Here is an 18,470-nt window from a genome sequence, read left to right on the forward strand (position 1 = left end):
ATTCTTAGTGACTTAGTAGTTCCAATGCTAGCAATCTTTGCTGCAATACAGAAAACGCCTTTTGTAGGAAACCATTGCTGATAGTAGCCAAGTACTGTCAGCAGCCTAAGGAATAAACTGCATCATCTTCATTCATGAAAACTAACAAGGCATATTTTTTTTTCAGTGTAAAATTTTACATATTTCAAGAGACATAAGTATTTTTGTTTTATTAATTTGTGTTTTAAATTTTAAATGAGTGAAATTTTTAGAAATTTATATTTATAAGAAACTTCTAGAAACTTATATTTAAATAAGAATGATATCTATAGAAATATACTACCATTTTTTAATGTCAAAACTATGTAGCAATAAATACTTAAACATAATAGGCCTTCAAGTTCACCTGTACCATAAAGTTGCAATACTGTGGAATATGTGCACAGCAGACAGGCTTACAAGTCAGTGTTTATAAATGCCGACAGCTGGGGAGGGGTGCTGGTTAAGGTATATTTTTGGTGTGCCCACCAATCCACTGATTTATCTTTTTATTCTTTTTGCAGTATTACAGCATTTAATAACTAAAATGTTAATGTTATTTTAAATATAGAAAGCTAACTAAGCTCTAAGAAAGCTCCTTTCTCTTAAAACAAACCAAACAAAAACAAAAAAACCAAAATTGCCTTGCTGCTTTAGCTGGCAGCAATAGAAAGAGAAGCAGAAGGAAGATCATGGGCACATAGCTGTGCTGAGCTTTCCATCTGAATGCCTATTTCTTTACATCTCACACCATATGCATACCTATAACGTCGGTATCGGCACCTGTTAAGCATTTGATAAAATACTACATGTACAAATTGGCAACTTTACTGGCTTTATAGTATGGAGATTGTGAACTTTTGCTTAAAGTCCAGCAATAAATTTGTATACAGAGATTGTAACTTTTGTTTAAAGTCCAGTTTTAAATTTGTGTAACTCAAGAAAACATTTATTAGGAATTATTTTTTTCTCAAACTTAAAAAATATTAGTTTTGGAATACACTTTTTAAAAATTAATTGATTTATTTTAATTAGGTATACATAACAGCCAAACAAGCAAAAGAAAAGTGGCCTACTGTAAACTAGGATCTGTTGAGTAAATAACAAAAAGCACCATGAACTGACTTCATGTGGGAGGCTCAGGACATGAATACTAATCTTCCTATTTATTCTTGTCAAAATAACCTTTAAACTGTGCTCTGATTTGGATGGTATAAGTATATATACAAATTAAAGCTTTAAAATAGTATAATATTTAGCAGTATGCATACTGTGATGAGTAGGATAAAATAAGAACAGGTGTTTTCAGACTGACATAAAAAATGGCAATATATTTCTATAGATATCATTCTTATTTAAATATAAGTTTCTAAAAATTTCACTCATTTAAAATTTAAAACAAAAATTAATAAAACAAAAATACTTTATATCTCTTGAAATATGTAAAATTTTACACTGAAAAACAAAATATGAAATTTTTACGGCTTTCCTAGAAAAACACAAATTGTACTCTAAAACTGAATTATCCCACATAGCATATGGAGCTACAAGTAAATTAAGCAAAAAAACCTTACCTCAGAGCTATTGATGGCCAAAGCTTGAAGTAGCAGCTTAGTAGCATCAAGATGAAGTCCATAGTGAATCAAAAGGTTGGCTAAGTTGACAAGAGGAATGTCCTGGTACTGAATCGGAGCTAAATTCAAAGCCCTCTGGAGACAGGCAATAGCAAAAGTGCTATTTCCTACTGCTCTCCAGTAGAGTCCAGCTTCATTGAGTATGAGCCAGACGGGAGCATTTGGCTGAAAACACCAGAATACTTCATTTAGTGAATAAATACGGTAGATGTTCCAAATTGGATCTTTTATAAGTACGTTTTAACTTTTAACTACAATTACTAAGCATTCAAATTAAATGACTCACCTTATTAATAGCATGAAATAAGAAAGACCCAATTTCTTCTTCTGGGATAGTATAGTTATTAATACGGGAAAGCAATATCTGAAAAATTCAAAAGAAAGACTGACTCAATTGAAAATAACAGGAAGACATTTGAAAAGAATTTCTATGCCTGGCAGTTTTTATTTGAGGTCCCAGGGAGTAACTACTTTGAACAGATATTTATACTCATATATAAAACATGAAGTCATTGATACAAGAATAGTTGCTGACCTGCTCACATGTATGTACTAATTTCCTTTAACTTAAAAAAGTTATTATTTTTTTACATACACACACCCTTAATCACATGGCAATTACCATATCCCATTAGAGTCAACCTGAGCATCTAGAACCCAATGAGAAATTATTCAGAAGTTAACAGGCAACATCTGATGTGATAAAAATCTGCTATCTTCTCTGGTTGGAAAGCACCAGATCCCCAGTTAATCTATGTTCTTGTAGTACTGGTGTAACTCTGAGGAACTCTAAAGCCAAAGATCATAGTCTACTTATCTTTGCATTCAAACACCCAAAATAGTACCATGCAAATGGTATTTTTTGCCTCAATAAATGTTTGCTGAATTTAAGTAATAACTGCTTATAGTTTTGAAGTTAAGCTTTTTCAAAAGGTAGAGGTAATAGTTTGTTTTTTCTATTAAAAAGGTAATTATTTCAATTATATCTATGGAATGGTATCTAATATAGTAATCCACATTCAGTAATAAAAAAACATTCCTCGTCATATATAACTATTAGGAATTAAAGAAAACAGAATGAACTTATTCATGATTTTGCAGAGTGGTTATAAACATTCCTAGTCATATATAACTGTTAGAAATTAAAGAAAACAGAATGAACTTATTCATGATTTTGCAGAGTGGTTATAAACATTCCTAGTCATATATAACTGTTAGAAATTAAAGAAAACAGAATGAACTTATTCATGATTTTGCAGAGTAGTTATTAAGTCGATACAGATTCCTAAGAACCTCATATAGGGCTGAAGAAGAGTTGACAATAAGATCAGGGAAACAGAACCTTCAAGCTTTCAATTTATAAAAAACTTCTGTAGGTTTGAGGATGCAAAGCTAAACTGAAGTGATCAGAATGGCCTCCACTGGGTAAGATGCAAGTTCTGTGTTGTTCATCTTTGGAACCCTCTGGGTTAGAGGATAAAGAGAGCTTAGGTGGTCTATGAAACAACAACCCCAAGGAACCTTTCCTTTAAGACTGACTTCTCAGTCATTTCCTTAATTCTCTAACTTTATCCTTCCGTTTTATAAACTTAAAGCTCAACAACTGCCTTCTCTCAAATTTTTGTTCCATCTAAGAGGCTTCTGAAGTTACCCAGAACGGACGGCAATAAACACCAGCCTAAGTGAGCCTTACTTTTCGTGCATGGTCATCTGGTATTTTGGCTTTCAGATCCATGCGGACCTCTAATTCTTTGACTAAGTAGGACAGAGTGTGGCTTTTTCTGAAGTCAGTTATGGAACAGTCAGGGGTTTGGGCCTCTTCTTCTGAAGAATAATCATCACTGTTGAGTTCGTGGATCCTGGCACAAGAAAAAGGAACAAGATTCACATTTTCAAAGTTTGGGTGAGTTCAAGATAAAGACTTAACCTTTCAAGTCCAAGGCCGGTGCTCTCAAAGAACCGCCAGATGACAATCATGCAGAATCAGGTGCTTTGCCAAATCCATCAGCACTTGCCTGAGTCCTTTGTTCTCTGGAGGCAGAAAATATGTTGGCAATTCCCCACCAACAGGGACTCTAGGGTAGCTTTCTGTACAATCTGTTCTTTTGGGCCACAGGATATGCTGCTTGTCCTAAGAAATAAACAAAGCTTCTCATAAATTTCTTTGGAGTCAATATTTCAACAAACAAAGTGAACTATTAGAGGAATTTAGGTATAATAGGATAACTGAACAGAAATGTAATATGTTACGACAACTATACAGTGGTAGATTCTATAATGTTCCTTCTACTGTGGTTTATTAGTCTAAACCAGTCATTCCACCTACTTCACCACACACTGGTTCAGGGTTGGGCAGGCCTAAACCAGTTGAGCCAACATGTCACAGGAGAAGTTTGCTTGGGGTCTCTGGGAAAGAAAAACAAGTCTTAGTTTTTTACGTTACATGTAAACAAAAAAGCGTGTGGTTCCAGTTGCTGTTGGCTGTCATCTTATGACCATGAGGAAAATAAGTTTTGGGATGAAAACAATACTGTACATTGAAGAATGAAAGAGTGGAAAGGAATGAGCCACTGGTGACATCACTGGGCCACCAAACCTGAAGTTTCCTATCTATGGACTTCCTGAAATAATAGGCAAGTTTTCTTTTTAAGTCAATATGAAGTACAGTACCTGAAAACATACATATGCCTATAAAATTGGCTTAGAAAGCTATTTTTCTTTGCCAATGCCAAACTTTAATAATTCTTTTTTGACTTGTTAAATATGTTCATTTTTCTAAATATAAACAATTATACCAGAATCCTACAAAACTTATATCCTGAAGCTAACAAGCTTTGAGAAGTTTGTAATATATAAAATTAAACCTAATTTATTGTACTGTTATAATACTCAATTAAATTCTGAAAATTTAATAGTGAATAAAAACAACATGGTCTCCATTTTTATATCTTGGTATTGCAATCAAATGACATACAACTATTCATAGCTAGCTTACAAATAAATACATATATGTTTTTTATCCTTTATTTATTTTTATGTGGTGCTGAGGATTGAACCCAGGGCCTCGCATGTGCTAGGTGAGTGCTCTACCACTGAGCCACAACCCCAATTATCAAATTGTTTATTACATGTATTTCTCAATAGAATATAAGACAAGGAGCTTGTCTACTATGTTCCTAGTACTAGCCTGGCATATAGCTGGGGATTCAATAAAAGAATGCTGATTAAATATATGAAGTTTATAACAACTTTATTGGGAAGACCTTGAGGCTGAGCCTGTATCTTCCTTACGTACTACCTAGCAGATTGCCTTCCATTAAACTTCTATAAACTCATAGAAGTTTAATAAATGTTTGCTACACTAATCCAAATAGTGATATGGGTCATATTAATCACTGAGGTTGAGGGCCACTACTGTCTGTAGGAGAAAACCTGTTATTATCCTCTATTAACTTACCCTATAGGCATCCGAGTCCCGACCCCAGATCCATAGAATAGAATGGGCTACAGGAGAAGACTTGACCAAATCTCTGATATCACTCTGATTTGCTGGAACATCAAAGTTCACGGACATCATACTAGAGGTTGATGAATCCTCACCAAACTAGAAAATGAAAAGAAAGTCAATCCAATTGTGAGTGGAAAGAGAATTATGACCAAGATTTAACTCATACTGAGGAATCTAGTAGATATTCACAACTAGGACATCAGAAAGTAGGTCAGCAGTAAAGCAATCGGATCTTTTAATTTTAAGAACTACTCCAATAGTATTCTCTTAAGGATAACACAATTAACAACTTTCAATCAACTGTGCTGTTGAAATATCAGAAAGATAGTATGATTGTTTTCCTGTCCCTCCTTTTGCTTCCTTTTTATGCTTTAGTCTTTTAAAATTAATGATCAACTAATTTAGAAATCTGGTTCATTATTCCTGTCCCCTGCAGAGACTAAAATGATTACTACTCTATAAAATTACTGTGCTATGGATAGAAGTAAGGAAGCTTTAGAAAGCATTCCTAAATGTTTAATATAGCTGTCAGAGATTAAAGATTATTATTAATCAATTCCAAATACAAATCTTACAGGTAAAAGAGGAAGTTAGGAAATGAAAGAACATAAACATACATAATCTTCCTCCAAACCAAGGTAAAACAATGTATGATGTAAGATTCTGTGGTTCTGATATATTTCTGAAACTCTGATACAAAGAACAGGACTGGGGATGGAACGGGATAGGAAAAATGTGAGAAGAAAGAAATGACAAATTTGAAGTCCTTGGTCTTTATTTTAGAAATAAATTCTTCTATTATATAGTAGTGATATGATTATATGAAAATAGAATATTGGAAGCTACACTGATGCAATGCACTCTTAAGAACATCAAAGATATCCAAAAGTTACACTGGGTTTCAATCAATTTCATTCTAAATATTCCTTTTAAATGCCTGGATTTAAGACAGGGAGCTAGAATCCCAGAGAGTATAAATCTGGCTTTTCTTAACCTTTTCTTGAAAACCAAACATGGGATATTGCTAGGAAGTGGTTTATAAAACTCTTATGAAGCTTTTGGTTTATGTTACTATTTCCCACTTAAATGCCCAATTAATTTTTGCTTCTTACTCTTTATAATGTTATCTGAATTTTTTAAGATTAAAGGGCTTTTTTTTGTGTGTGTGATTTGCTTTCCTGACTTATTTTAACTGCTTATCTCTAGAAATTTCTAATCTATGATTAGGACATGATGCGTTTTATCTAGGATTAAAGTGTTGTTTTATTTCCAATATTCTTTTTTAATGGTACCTGGCATTCTGGATATACTTACTTCCTATGTCACACAGCAACAGTTATATACTATTTAGTACCATTACATCTATGTATTATTTCTTCTTAATTAGACAGACTAGGATGATGTGGATATGTGTGTTTACGTACATGTATGTGTATCTGTGTGTGTGTGTGTGTGTGTGTACACAGAGACATAAAGATGAGAGAAAGCACATACTTAGCCATGGTGCTGAATAAATCCTTCTGTTGATAATGACTGTTCTGTTGATGTTTTTGGTCTAGGCAACCTAACTGGACTGATGATTTTGGCAAAGAGTATGGTCTTATTCTTAAGTATGTCTTACTCTTAAGGTTATAAGGGGAGACAAAAACTTCAAGTTAAATCATATATCTTACTCTTATGTATTACTCTTAAGGTTAAGAGGGGAGTATGTCTTACTCTTAAGTATGTTTTACTCTTAAGGTTAAGAGGGGAGACAAAAGCTTCAAGTTAAATCACAATAACTACCCAATTCTAGGTCCCATGGTAAAGAAGAAAAGAATAAAATACCTACACATATATACATACAGACTGTATTCTGGGAAACAGAATGTCATCCATGGAGTAACTGAATACTAAGAACAAAATCTGACTTCATAAACACAGAGACACTCAAAACCTTAAAGATTTAAATGACAAGCACAAATTTTAGGGATCACATGTACAAGAAACTAATGGAGGAAAATAATATTATTCTCAGATATGCAAAAGTAAGTAAGAATTAGAAGAGACCAAGAAAAAGACCTGAACATAGTCCACATTTTCAAAGATATCTCCTCGATGGTAGCGTACGGGTTGGTCCCACTGGCAATGTAAACTGTGCTGCTGGTTGACTAGACGGCATATCTGATGATTTCCTGGAATAAGAGAGAAGTTACATAAATGAGAAGTTACATAAATGACGAGCATGGTCAGCAAAGCCAACATCTTTGTCTTGGTCCAAGTCATTTAGTTTCAACTCTGTGTTCCTCAGAACCTACAAGAGTACTTACTTAGATAGAGAAATATTCATTAACAGTTCATTAATGCATTCTACAGAAGTCCCAGTTTCTCCACATATAAAATAAGGGGGTTCTTCTATATCATAACTGATATAAAAAATAATTCCTAGAAAATATAATTGTAAAATCCATTGATTACATAGTTTCAAGAAACTTTGGCCATCTCTCTGGAGAGAATTTAGCTTATATACCTCCTGATTTAGTTCCAAATTTATATATAAAAGCACTGGTTGCCTTTGAGTATATACTGAGCAGTAAATAATCTTAAAGACTATCATATTCTTTACACTCAAAATAGCAGAGAAAACCTGTTAGGTGGGTTGTAAAATGCTCTAAAAGTGGTCACAGCTAAGGTTCAAAGGTTAAAAACTTTCCAGACCAATGCATTAATCAAGGTAGGAGGATGGAATTTAAGGTATTCTATTAATTTATTCTGTGGTATCCAGTTGTCAGATCTACTCCCTTGGGATTTAATAAGACAAAAACATTTTGGATATAAAGAAATCAGTGTTCTCCCACCAACCCAAGTTCTCCTAGACGATCAGTGGTTCTATAAATTTTTTTGGATTAAAAAGTCTTTAAGAGAGTTTAATAAAATCTATATACCATCTTCTCCCCCAATTATACACATAAACAATTCTACATGTGATTTTGGAGATGATTTCAGACCCCACTCAATCTAATCCATTCACCCAGGTTAAGAAATCCTGCCTGAAGCTAGGTGTGGTGGTGCATACCTGAAATCCAAGCTGGGAGACTGAGGCAGATAGTCACAAGTTTGAGGGCAGCCTCAACGATTAGTGAAGCCCTGAGCAATTCAGTGAGATCCTGTCTCAAAATGAGGGGGAACAAAATCCTGCCTGAAACAAATTCTAGTCTAAAATCTTATTTCTAAAATAATGTTTGTTTTTAAGGGAGCAATAGGAAAAAAAAAAGTTAGCCTTCCTGCCAGTATTAGCCACAGAGGAGATCTAGGAAAGTCAGCTCTATACTGTTTTAAGGCTGCACAGAAACTACAATGTAGTCTTCTAAAAATGAATTTCCTGGCTGGGCATAGTGCTGCATACCTATAATCACAGCAGTTTGGGAAGCTGAAGCAGGAGGATCTTGAGGTGAAAGCCAGCCTTAGCAACTCAGAGAGACCCTGTCTGCAAATAAAATTCAAAAAAAAAAAAAAAAAAGGCTAGGGATGTGGCCCAGTGGTTAAGTGTCCCTGGGTTCAATTAAAAAAAAAAAAAAAAAAAAAAGAATTGCCCAACCTGCCTTCTACTTACCTAACTGTGCCTCTTTTGCCATCTGAGTCTCATGGATGATATTTCTTAAGATTTGCTCTTCTTGAATCAGCTTGTGTTTTTCTAGGATTTCCTGCTGTCTCAAGTAGTGGTCATGCTGCTTCTGATACTCTTTTAACTCATTAAGTGTTCGCTGGAGGGATCTTAACATTTTTTAATAACATTTAATATCATTTTAAAAAAATTTAAAAAATAAATTTCAAAAACTTACTTAAATGCATATATTTTCTGGTTCTCAGCAATAATTGCTAGTTTTTTCCTTGCATTTAATGTTAAACCTGTACCACAATTTCAAGAACAACAGGGCAAAATAAATGCTATTCTTTTATTAGAACTTTGGGACAAAAACATGAGTGCAATATTTTTCCCTTAAAAACAGCCACCATAACATTGAATGGTTTACAGGACTTTGAAGATGCCATAAAGAACGCATTACATGGGCTGGGGATGTGGATTAGTGAAAGACTTCTTGTCTAGCATGCATGAGGCCCGGTGTTTGATCGCCAACACCATACAATAAAAGAAAATCACACTGTCTTGTTCATGGTGCCTGGCCAAGGACACAGATCCTCAGGGAGACCAGGCTAGAGAACAGCTGGTGTGAGCCCACTGCAGATCCTTCCCCAACCAAATTTTCTCTAAAACCTGCATCTTCCTCTGATGTTCCCTTTTTCTGTAGCAAAGTAGCACTGCCATCCACCCAGCTGTCTAAGCTAAGAAACAATTATCTCCATAAATGTTTACTGTGTCTTTACAGCAGAGATATAGATGTTTATGTTGATTTAAAAACATTACAGAATGCATACATGTATTAAAACTTCACAGGGCTAAATAAATGTTATTCTCATATTAGAACTTGGGGACCACATACCAATACATATGTATAATTTTTATATACTGGCTAAAATTTAGGCCTGGGGATGCAGCTCATTGGTATAATGCTTGCCTGGCAAGTGCAAGGCCCTGGATTTGATTCCCAGCACCACAAAATAACTTAAATAATGTATATGGTTCAAAAAAGATAAAATTTAAACACCATAAAACAAATCAAAATATACTACACATATTTAATACGACATACATCTTTTTACATATTTAATAACTATATTTCCCTTCACAAAATTTTCATTGGTTCCACTGACATTCAAAGCCTTTTCCAGAGTCCTCTTCTCCTCTTCCCTTTTTCTTTTCATTCTGCCTAAAGTCAGGTAAGATTCAGGGCCATACTATCCTGCTCTCACACTCTAGCTCCTTGGTTTACAGAGTTTATGGGGGGTGGGCAAAGAAAACTTTGCTTAGAAATATTCTTCACTACCTGATTTCACTAAGTCAACTGCCTGGTAACATTTAGTCACCCAAACCTTATTATTACCTATCACACTGCAACATATGGAGATTTTAGGAGCTCTAAAGATTGTGGAAGAGAGTCAATACAATAATTAAGAGCATATTACTGGCAGAAACAGCCAGGGCAAGTTCTGAACAGGTGTAATGGAAGTCTGTTACAAATAAGCAAGCTATCGTTCTTCCCTTTTCACTACATTATGTTTTAAGTAGACTGGAAAATAAGCAAATACAAAAGTTCTAAGTTTCCATTTAATTCTCTAATAACCAAAGTAAGACTCAAAGGCCATAAGGTTAATATATCTGAGAAATAAACAATTCACTTCTGGGTTATGTGAAGCTTCTCAACTGGTCTTGTTATTTATGGAATCAAACATATATTTTAATAAGTATACTGAAAAGACCAAATACAAAACAATTCCATTGCTGTATGACTTAACTCACAAATCTTATTAAAATGTGGGCCAAATAATGTTTCTCAACTAACATAACAACAGTCCAACCCTTGGAGCCAAAGGAGAGAAAGATCAAATATTTCACATACAAGTGATTTTACTGACATTGTATACTCCATAAAAATAACAATGACATTACTGACTATCCCCCAACTCCCAGGCTAGTGACTTCAAGTGACCAGGCTAGAGAACAGCTGGTGTGAGCCCACTCCCATCTAGGTTCATAACAGTAATCCTACCATGGTCAAAACTATAAAGATTTATATGACAGCTTCACTGAAAACATTCTCTAGTTTCTGGAATCAATTATGTAAAATCACTGGATTTGAAGGCAAGGGGCAGACTTTCAGTGAAGAGGTAATTTTTTAATTCTCATGACCAAGTTAATATACCCCACACAATCTAACCTAAAGGTCTATGGTGCTAGTACTTCAGTAAAATTTTTTCTCCCAATTACCTATGTTGAGCCTCCAATTTCTGTTCAAGTTTTTGCTGACATAGAACAGCATGCTTCCTCTTTATAGCTTGCTCAAACCCAGGTTTGGCCTGCAAAGCATGGTCATAACACAGCACTGAGTGGTTATATTCTCCAAGCATCTGAAGAGACAAAAATAAAAACATACACATATATACACACACAGGGGGAAGAAATGTTAGCCATGGCCTGGTTGTACCTGTTCAAATGTCCTAATTGTTTATGAAATCAAACCTATATTTCACTCTACAATGAACATTGTTTTGATCAATGATCAAATCCCCACAGTATGAAGGTATATACTGTAGTTGGAAGGTATTGCTATCTGTAAAAGGTGCAGCCTGCACAATTTAAAATTCTAATCAATTTAATTATATTTCTTTTCCTTCAAGAAGCTAGTACTTGATACAGCATTAAGATTTTTCCTTCCCCCTAATGTCTTCATTTCCATTGTTTAGTCTGAAAGTGGAAGGGGAAAAAAAATTCTACTATGAGAGGGGGGGAAAAAAAAAGCAAAAGGTATGGCACATGAAACAAAAGTAGTATTTACTGCATATATATTCCCCAACGTGTAATAGCTGGTGAAGAAGTCACTGTCGTCCAGAGCTGCATGGACCACCACAGCAGCATCAGCAGAGAAGTGTGCTCTGTGCAGAACGTTTGCCAAATTGACCAGGGCAATGTCTTTATTTTGTCTAAAAGAGAAGAAACGTTGCTAGATGTTAGGAAAGAAACATGTGTTCCATGATTATGCATTACTATTTGACAAGGAAAAATGACACTTGAAGTCACTAGGCTCCAAATATCACTTTAAGCATGCTAATACGTGGAGAAAATAATCATAATGCTTCATTTAAAAATTTTTGATGGTTTGCTTACTTAATCTAACAGCTACAAATTAGGCCCCCAAAATAAGAGTTGACAGACATTTTATGATTTTAAAGCATCTTTAGGGCTTATATTTGCTTTAAGAAAAGTTAAGTTTAATTTATTAAAATTTCTCTAGTCACAGTCCTGGCATTCATGTCTCAAATGAACCACTGGACTTCTACATTATATATTTTTTTCCCTTAATGGACATGAAAAGTATATTACATAATTATCACTTTGAAATTTTTGACATCTGTGATTTTTTGTGTTGAGTCTAATTTCTTTGAACAAGGAACAAGTGGGCATAATATAATATGATGCTGCTTCTTGTTATCTTATGTATTATTTCTTTAACAGTCCTGATTTATGTAGAGAATCAGGAAGTCCAGAAAAAAGCACTCTTACCTGGAAGAGAAATGAAGTGCTCGCATGGCACATTCCACTACCTGATATGGTTCATTTTTTATTCTCCAGTAAAATGAAGCCATGTTATAGAGTACCCACGAGGAAGAATTCTAGAGATAACAAATAAAAACTACAATCACATAAAACTCAAGACAGTTTCTTGAATTACAAATGTTCAGAATGAGCACGATTGACACTTTTGTTCTTCTGAAATTCAAGATGAAGAGCAAGGTTAGTTATAGTAACAACAAAGCAGAGGACAGGTACAAAAAAAACTACTCCTGTCCAAAGGGCCTTCTAATCATCAGCTTGCAAGTGCACAGAAGTATGATCTTCATACAGAGATCATCCAACTCCAGGCCATCATCCTAGAGGAGAAATAACACTGGAAAATCCACTGAGTGGCCACAACTTGTCTGGCCCTACTTCAGGAGTTTAGAAATTCACTTGTTTAGAAATTTCTAAGCAACTTGGAAATTGCTTTAACTTGAAATGTCTAAAATTAACATGTTACAAAGTTTTATATTGATGTAATATCTGAGTGGAAGTACAAACTACAAATAGGCTTATGCTTTCATAAAGATGAATTCTCTTTTTTTACTTTCTTATGTGTATTTAGAATCCAATTCAAACCTTCAAGCTGTTAAAAATTAAATCTTTTGTCTATGATTAAATATATTAGTCAAGTTAAACTGAAGTTCAGATAGGCTTTTCCTTTTGTGGCTGGGATTTTTCATCCTCAAACACATTCTGAATTTTAGCCACAAAAAGGTCAAAATATTATCATGTCAAAAACTGGATCATGGGGCTGAGTCGTAGCTCAGTGGTAGAGCGCTTGACTTGCTCATGTGAAGCACTGGGTTTGATCCTCAGCACCACATAAAAATGAATAAAGTAAAAGTATTGTGTCCATCTACAAACAAAAAAAAATTAAAAATAAACTGGATCATATCAAAAGCTCAGTGTAAGTTTATAAGTAAAGAAAGTTTTAAGTTTCTTCTGTGGAAAAAAAATCAGCAAAATTTAAGATAAACTGTGAAAAACATTTGCAATACATATGACAACAAAGTTTAATACCTTTAATATACAAAGAGCTCACAAAAAATCTAAAATAAAACATAAAGAAAAATATAAACAGATAAAGAAAAAATATGGGGGCTGGGGATGTGGCTCAAGTGGTAGTGCGCTCGCTCGCCTGGCATGCGTGCGGCCCGGGTTCGATCCTCAGCACCACATACCAACAAAGCTGTTGTGTCCGCTGAAAACTAAAAAAAAATAAAGATGTTAAGAATTCTCTCTCTCTCCCTCTCTCACTCTCTCTTTAAAAAAAAAGAAAAAGAAAAAATATGAAATTGCTAATAAGTATGTAAACTACATAACTTCAACAATAGAAAGACATGTGAAAGTTTCCTTTTACAAGCTGGCAAAGATTAAAGCGAATACCAGGACTCACTGTTGGTTACTCTATATATTAACTCCATAGCACTGTTAACAATAGAAATGTTAAATTACTATAGCATTTCTGGGGGACTAGCTGACATGTATTCAAAAAGCCTTAAAAATGTGATTACCCTTCAATTCCCCATAATCACACTATTAAAAATGCACCCTTTTTCTTGATACACAGTGCTGTGTATTTAAATAAGCTGTATTTAAATGTTACAATTATATATTTTATTTAATATCATTATAATTAATACTGCTTAGAAACTAACCTGCATTTTATGATATTCCTTTGGCATAGAGAAGAGCAAAAACTGCTATCTAAATTCCCACATGTTATCCTGAAGGGTACATTTAAATTCCTGGGTCTTGTTACATAATTCCCTATTTCATTTTTTTAAAAGTAGATGTTCCCTTAAAAGAAAATTACAGAAAATTTTATTGCTGGTCATGATTCATTTTTCTGTGTCAGAGAACAGTAATAATCTATATACTGTGTGTAGATGTAACAATGTTATTTTTTTTCTACACTCAATATAAATAATCTAGCCTATAAACCCTATTAATTATATTAGCTTAAAATTTGCTTTTTCATGAATTAAATAAATAAGACTTTTTAAAAAATAAAAGTCCTAAGAGGAAGTGAGGGGTAAGGGAAGAATAATACAAGTGGAAGAAATGTTTTGCAGTAGAGGGGGTCAAGAGAGAAAAGGGGAGGGGAGGGGAGGGGAGGGGGGATAGTAGAGAATAGGATAGAGAGCAGAATTCATCAGACACTAGAATGGCAATATGTAAATCAATGGAAATGTAACTGATGTAACTGATGTGATTCAGCAATCTGTATACGGGGTAAAGGTGGGAGTTCATAACCCTTTTGATATATCAAGAAAGATGTAATGTTTTGAACGACCAACAATAATAAAAAAAAAAAATAGAAAAAAAAAAGTCCTTTTTTAAATAAAACTTTTTAGTGTCTCTTTCTGGTAAGGAAAACTAATCAATCTATCCTATTGTTGAAATACATGGTTTATAGCAATACAATCATAATTTAAAATCATCCTCTAGACAATCCAAGAAGACAGCTATTTTCTGAGAGAAAAATTTCTTCTATTGTCACAGAGTCTCCTGACTCTTGAGTCACTATTACTTACCTTCTGTAAGCCTTCATGAATGAGGTGGCCAATGTCATCTATACTCCGTCCTAATCGTTTAGATAGATATGTAAAGACCGGATCTTCTTTAGGTAACAGAGGTGCGGAAAGATTAATTCTCTCTTGTACACCCTACAGAAAAGAAAAATAAATTGCGGAGAGGGGGGAAACATAATGAAAGAGTGTATGACAAAAGTTCACAAGTAATTCAATATCTTGTAGCATTTATTTTGAAGAAATTTTAAGAAACGAGAGATATTTGCAAAATTATAAAGCTTTTTGAGAGGAGAAAAATAGTCTTTATAAGCAAGAGGCCAAAAGAAAGAAAAAAATGCAAAAAAAAAAAAAATCCAAAAGTTGTTTACTTACTCGCAAGTGCTGAAAAGCATGTATACTATATGGAAGTTCTAGAATTTTAGTGCAATCAGGTTGCTCAGGGTCTGGAGGGACAGGAGATTCTGTATCTATATAATCTTCAGGGCTAAAGCAAGAAGCAATAAGTGAATGGAAGCTGTAATAAATAATACTTTAAAGAAATGTCAAATTTCCCCCAAGTTCTCATGGCATCTCAACCTTAAAACCAATGTTGATCAATACTGGTACTTTTTCACATAGCAGAATGAGGAGCTGAATATTTGGGTAGTTCAAATTAAAGGGTCAGGAATTTTAAGATCCTGACATTTAAAAAAATAATAGGGCTAAACACTTTCTAGAGGTGTTAAATTACTTTACAATTTCATTGACAGTTTTTCTACATTTTTATCATTTAATAATTTTTAATGTGGTATGAAATCTATCTAAATGTTTTAATTTGTATTGTTTGATCTTTTCTAAGAAACATTTTTCCCCAAATGTATTGGCCATTTGCTTCTTTTTTTTTGAGAGAGAGAGAGAGAGAATTTTTTTTAATATTTACTTTTTAGTTCTCGGCGGACACAACATCTTTGTTTGTATGTGGTGCTGAGGATAGAACCCAGGCTGCACGCATGCCAGGCGAGCGCGCTACTGCTTGAGCCACATCCCCAGCCCGGCCATTTGCTTCTTTAAACTATATTCAATTTTCTACTTTAGTATTAAATATTTTTTAATTGATTTATAAGAATTGTACACATAGTATGTATTTTTAATTTTTTAATTTTAATAAAGTCATCTGTTATTGAAACTGAATCTCATTACGAAAACAATTTCTTACTGATTCGAGAAAAGTCTCTTAGGAATAAACAATTTTATTTTTGGAAAGAAAATCTCTTTACCTGATGTCTTTGCTCTCCAGAGTTATGTATGTGCCATCATACAGATCCAGGTCCCCTAAGGGAACCTTGGCTTTGATGCAGTCTGGATCTTCTTTATTATGTCTCTGTTCTAGTCCTGTGTCTCTGTCCTCATTCTCTTCTATGTGAATTTTTTGAGCAACTAATTGTTTCTGTTGGGAAGGAAGTAAAACAGAATAGATTTTTTCTAATATTCCAGTCTAAACACCATTGAAAATAAAGGAGAATTTCATGAGTTTGAAGTTAGAGAATCCTCTAAGAAGGAAGAGGATTTGAAAACTGCCTGAGTTAACTTAGTTCACAAAAGCATCTCTAGAAAAGTGTCCTCATACAGAAAGTAACAGAACATAACATTTATATACTGAGACACAAGTGCCTTTATAATATGATTTCTGACTACCTATAAAGAAAAACGTCTGACTACCTATATCTGCCAACTGAGCTTCCCTGGTATAGAGTAGCTCTGAAATTAAAAACCTTTTTTTTAAAAAAATTAAAACCATATTTTATTTAAAATTTATATATGTTAGAACAGAGTTAGACTCAATAAATATCAATGGAGTACAATTTGAGAAGTTACAGGAGGATATATTTCAGCAATCTAACAGTGTAGCAGACATAAGAATCATCAAATTTGAAGCTTTAAAGCATTACTTATTCAACCTAAATACTCAGCTAAAACTTCTTTGAATTGTCTAAATCCATCATGATGTTAAAGTCCTTCAAGATATAGAGCAGGCTGCTGCTGCTACCTGGGTGCTCCAGGTGAATCCCTGACACATATAACATATATTTTTTTCCAAACATAGAGAGCAGAATAAACATGTACGTTTTTACCACCCATATCTAGCATACATTAACATTTTACTTTACTTGCTTCAGATTGTTTTTAAATGGAATAAAATAGAATTAAAAATCCTCTTTTAAATCCCTCTCTCCCTTCCCAAGGTTAGCACTAGCCTGAATTTATTTTACGTGTCATTTCTATATTTATTTTATAAAAGATAACCATTTTACACTTACTCCCTTAAAACATTATTTTCATTACATACATATGTAAAACCAATAATTAAAAATTTTTATATAAATGGTATCATATTGTATGTACTACTCTACAACCTTTTAAAAAGGTTGTAGATTTGTCACATCAGTGATTATAGCTCTAAATTTTTCATTTTAATAGATGTATTAAAATGTATTTATTCATTTCCTGAAAACATTTTGGTTGCTTCTTTAAAAATTTTTTTTAAAGAGAGAGAGAGAGAGAGAAGAGAGAGAATTTTTTAATATTTATTTGTCATTTTTAGGTGGACACAACATCTTTTTTATGTGGTGTTGAGGATCGAACCCAGCGCCCCGCGCATGCCAGGCGAGCATGTTACTGCTTGAGCCACATCACCAGCCCTACTTCTTTAAAATTTTTAAAAACTGCTATTAAAAATGTTCCAATATTCTTATAAACATTTCCTCGTACACATGTGTAAGTTTTAGCAGGGGTAGAAATACGTGGTTATATGGGATATATGTTTTCTGTTTTATTTAGTCAAATATTCTCTTCAGAATGGTTATAATAATTAGAATTCTACCAGCAGATAGAATGATAATGCCCATATCCCTACAATCTTAACAAGATCTGTTTTTTTCATACTTTAAAATTTATGCTATTCTGTCATGAAATATTATCTTGTTATAATTATTGTGGGAGAATGTATTGTGATAGACTGTATTGCTATACACTAATATCCTGCCCCTATTTTTTTGTAGTACTAAGGATTAAACCCAGGACATTGCACATGCTAGGCAAGCATTCTTCCACTGAGTCAAATCCCCAGCCTATCATGCCTCTCCATATGTATCACTGTTCTGCTGGACAGAGGATTGGCTCTACGACTTGCTTTGGCCAATGTAACGTAAGAAGTTCCATGTGGCCTTTTCATGGAGGAACTTTTTAAGTCAATGTATGTTTCTTTATGTTTTCACACCACCTACTAAGAATGGAAAAAACAGATAGACGCTGCAATGTCAGCATGGGGCCTGGCTTATGGATCAGAGCCACATGGTACAGGGCCCTGATAGGCCTCTGAATGACCATTTAGCATGACCTTATTTTTTGGACTGTTAATTAATATTTTTTGTCATTAATTATTTGGGCTGTTACTAAAAAGAACAGAACCTATGATCTGTTTCTAATTATTCCTCCCACCCTACCCTTTTCCTAGAGGTGTGACACCCTATCTCACAGACTTTAGGCTTGGCCATCTGATTTGTCAATGAAATTTGAGTAGA

General features: G+C 33.9%; 1 protein-coding gene across 4 annotated transcripts in view; it reads right to left on the reverse strand.

Moving 5' to 3' along the window:
- The window catches only part of Ttc17 (tetratricopeptide repeat domain 17), a 108,073-nt gene that overhangs the window by 70,194 nt on the left and 19,409 nt on the right, over positions 1-18,470 (reverse strand). For all 4 annotated transcript variants that reach the window (XM_078046204.1, XM_005330042.5, XM_078046206.1 and 1 more), the window contains exons 3-15: positions 16,167-16,336; positions 15,283-15,394; positions 14,914-15,045; positions 12,320-12,429; positions 11,595-11,739; positions 11,027-11,166; positions 8,753-8,913; positions 7,222-7,334; positions 5,110-5,256; positions 3,668-3,783; positions 3,346-3,511; positions 1,939-2,016; positions 1,593-1,817 (exon numbers count right to left, since the gene is read on the reverse strand). In XM_078046204.1, the coding sequence (XP_077902330.1) occupies positions 1,593-1,817; positions 1,939-2,016; positions 3,346-3,511; positions 3,668-3,783; positions 5,110-5,256; positions 7,222-7,334; positions 8,753-8,913; positions 11,027-11,166; positions 11,595-11,739; positions 12,320-12,429; positions 14,914-15,045; positions 15,283-15,394; positions 16,167-16,336 (1,815 nt within the window). The remainder of the gene's footprint in view (positions 1-1,592; positions 1,818-1,938; positions 2,017-3,345; positions 3,512-3,667; positions 3,784-5,109; positions 5,257-7,221; positions 7,335-8,752; positions 8,914-11,026; positions 11,167-11,594; positions 11,740-12,319; positions 12,430-14,913; positions 15,046-15,282; positions 15,395-16,166; positions 16,337-18,470) is intronic.

The sequence above is a fragment of the Ictidomys tridecemlineatus genome, chromosome 4 (genome assembly GCF_052094955.1).
Source record: "Ictidomys tridecemlineatus isolate mIctTri1 chromosome 4, mIctTri1.hap1, whole genome shotgun sequence".
NCBI classification, from domain to species: domain Eukaryota; kingdom Metazoa; phylum Chordata; class Mammalia; order Rodentia; family Sciuridae; genus Ictidomys; species Ictidomys tridecemlineatus.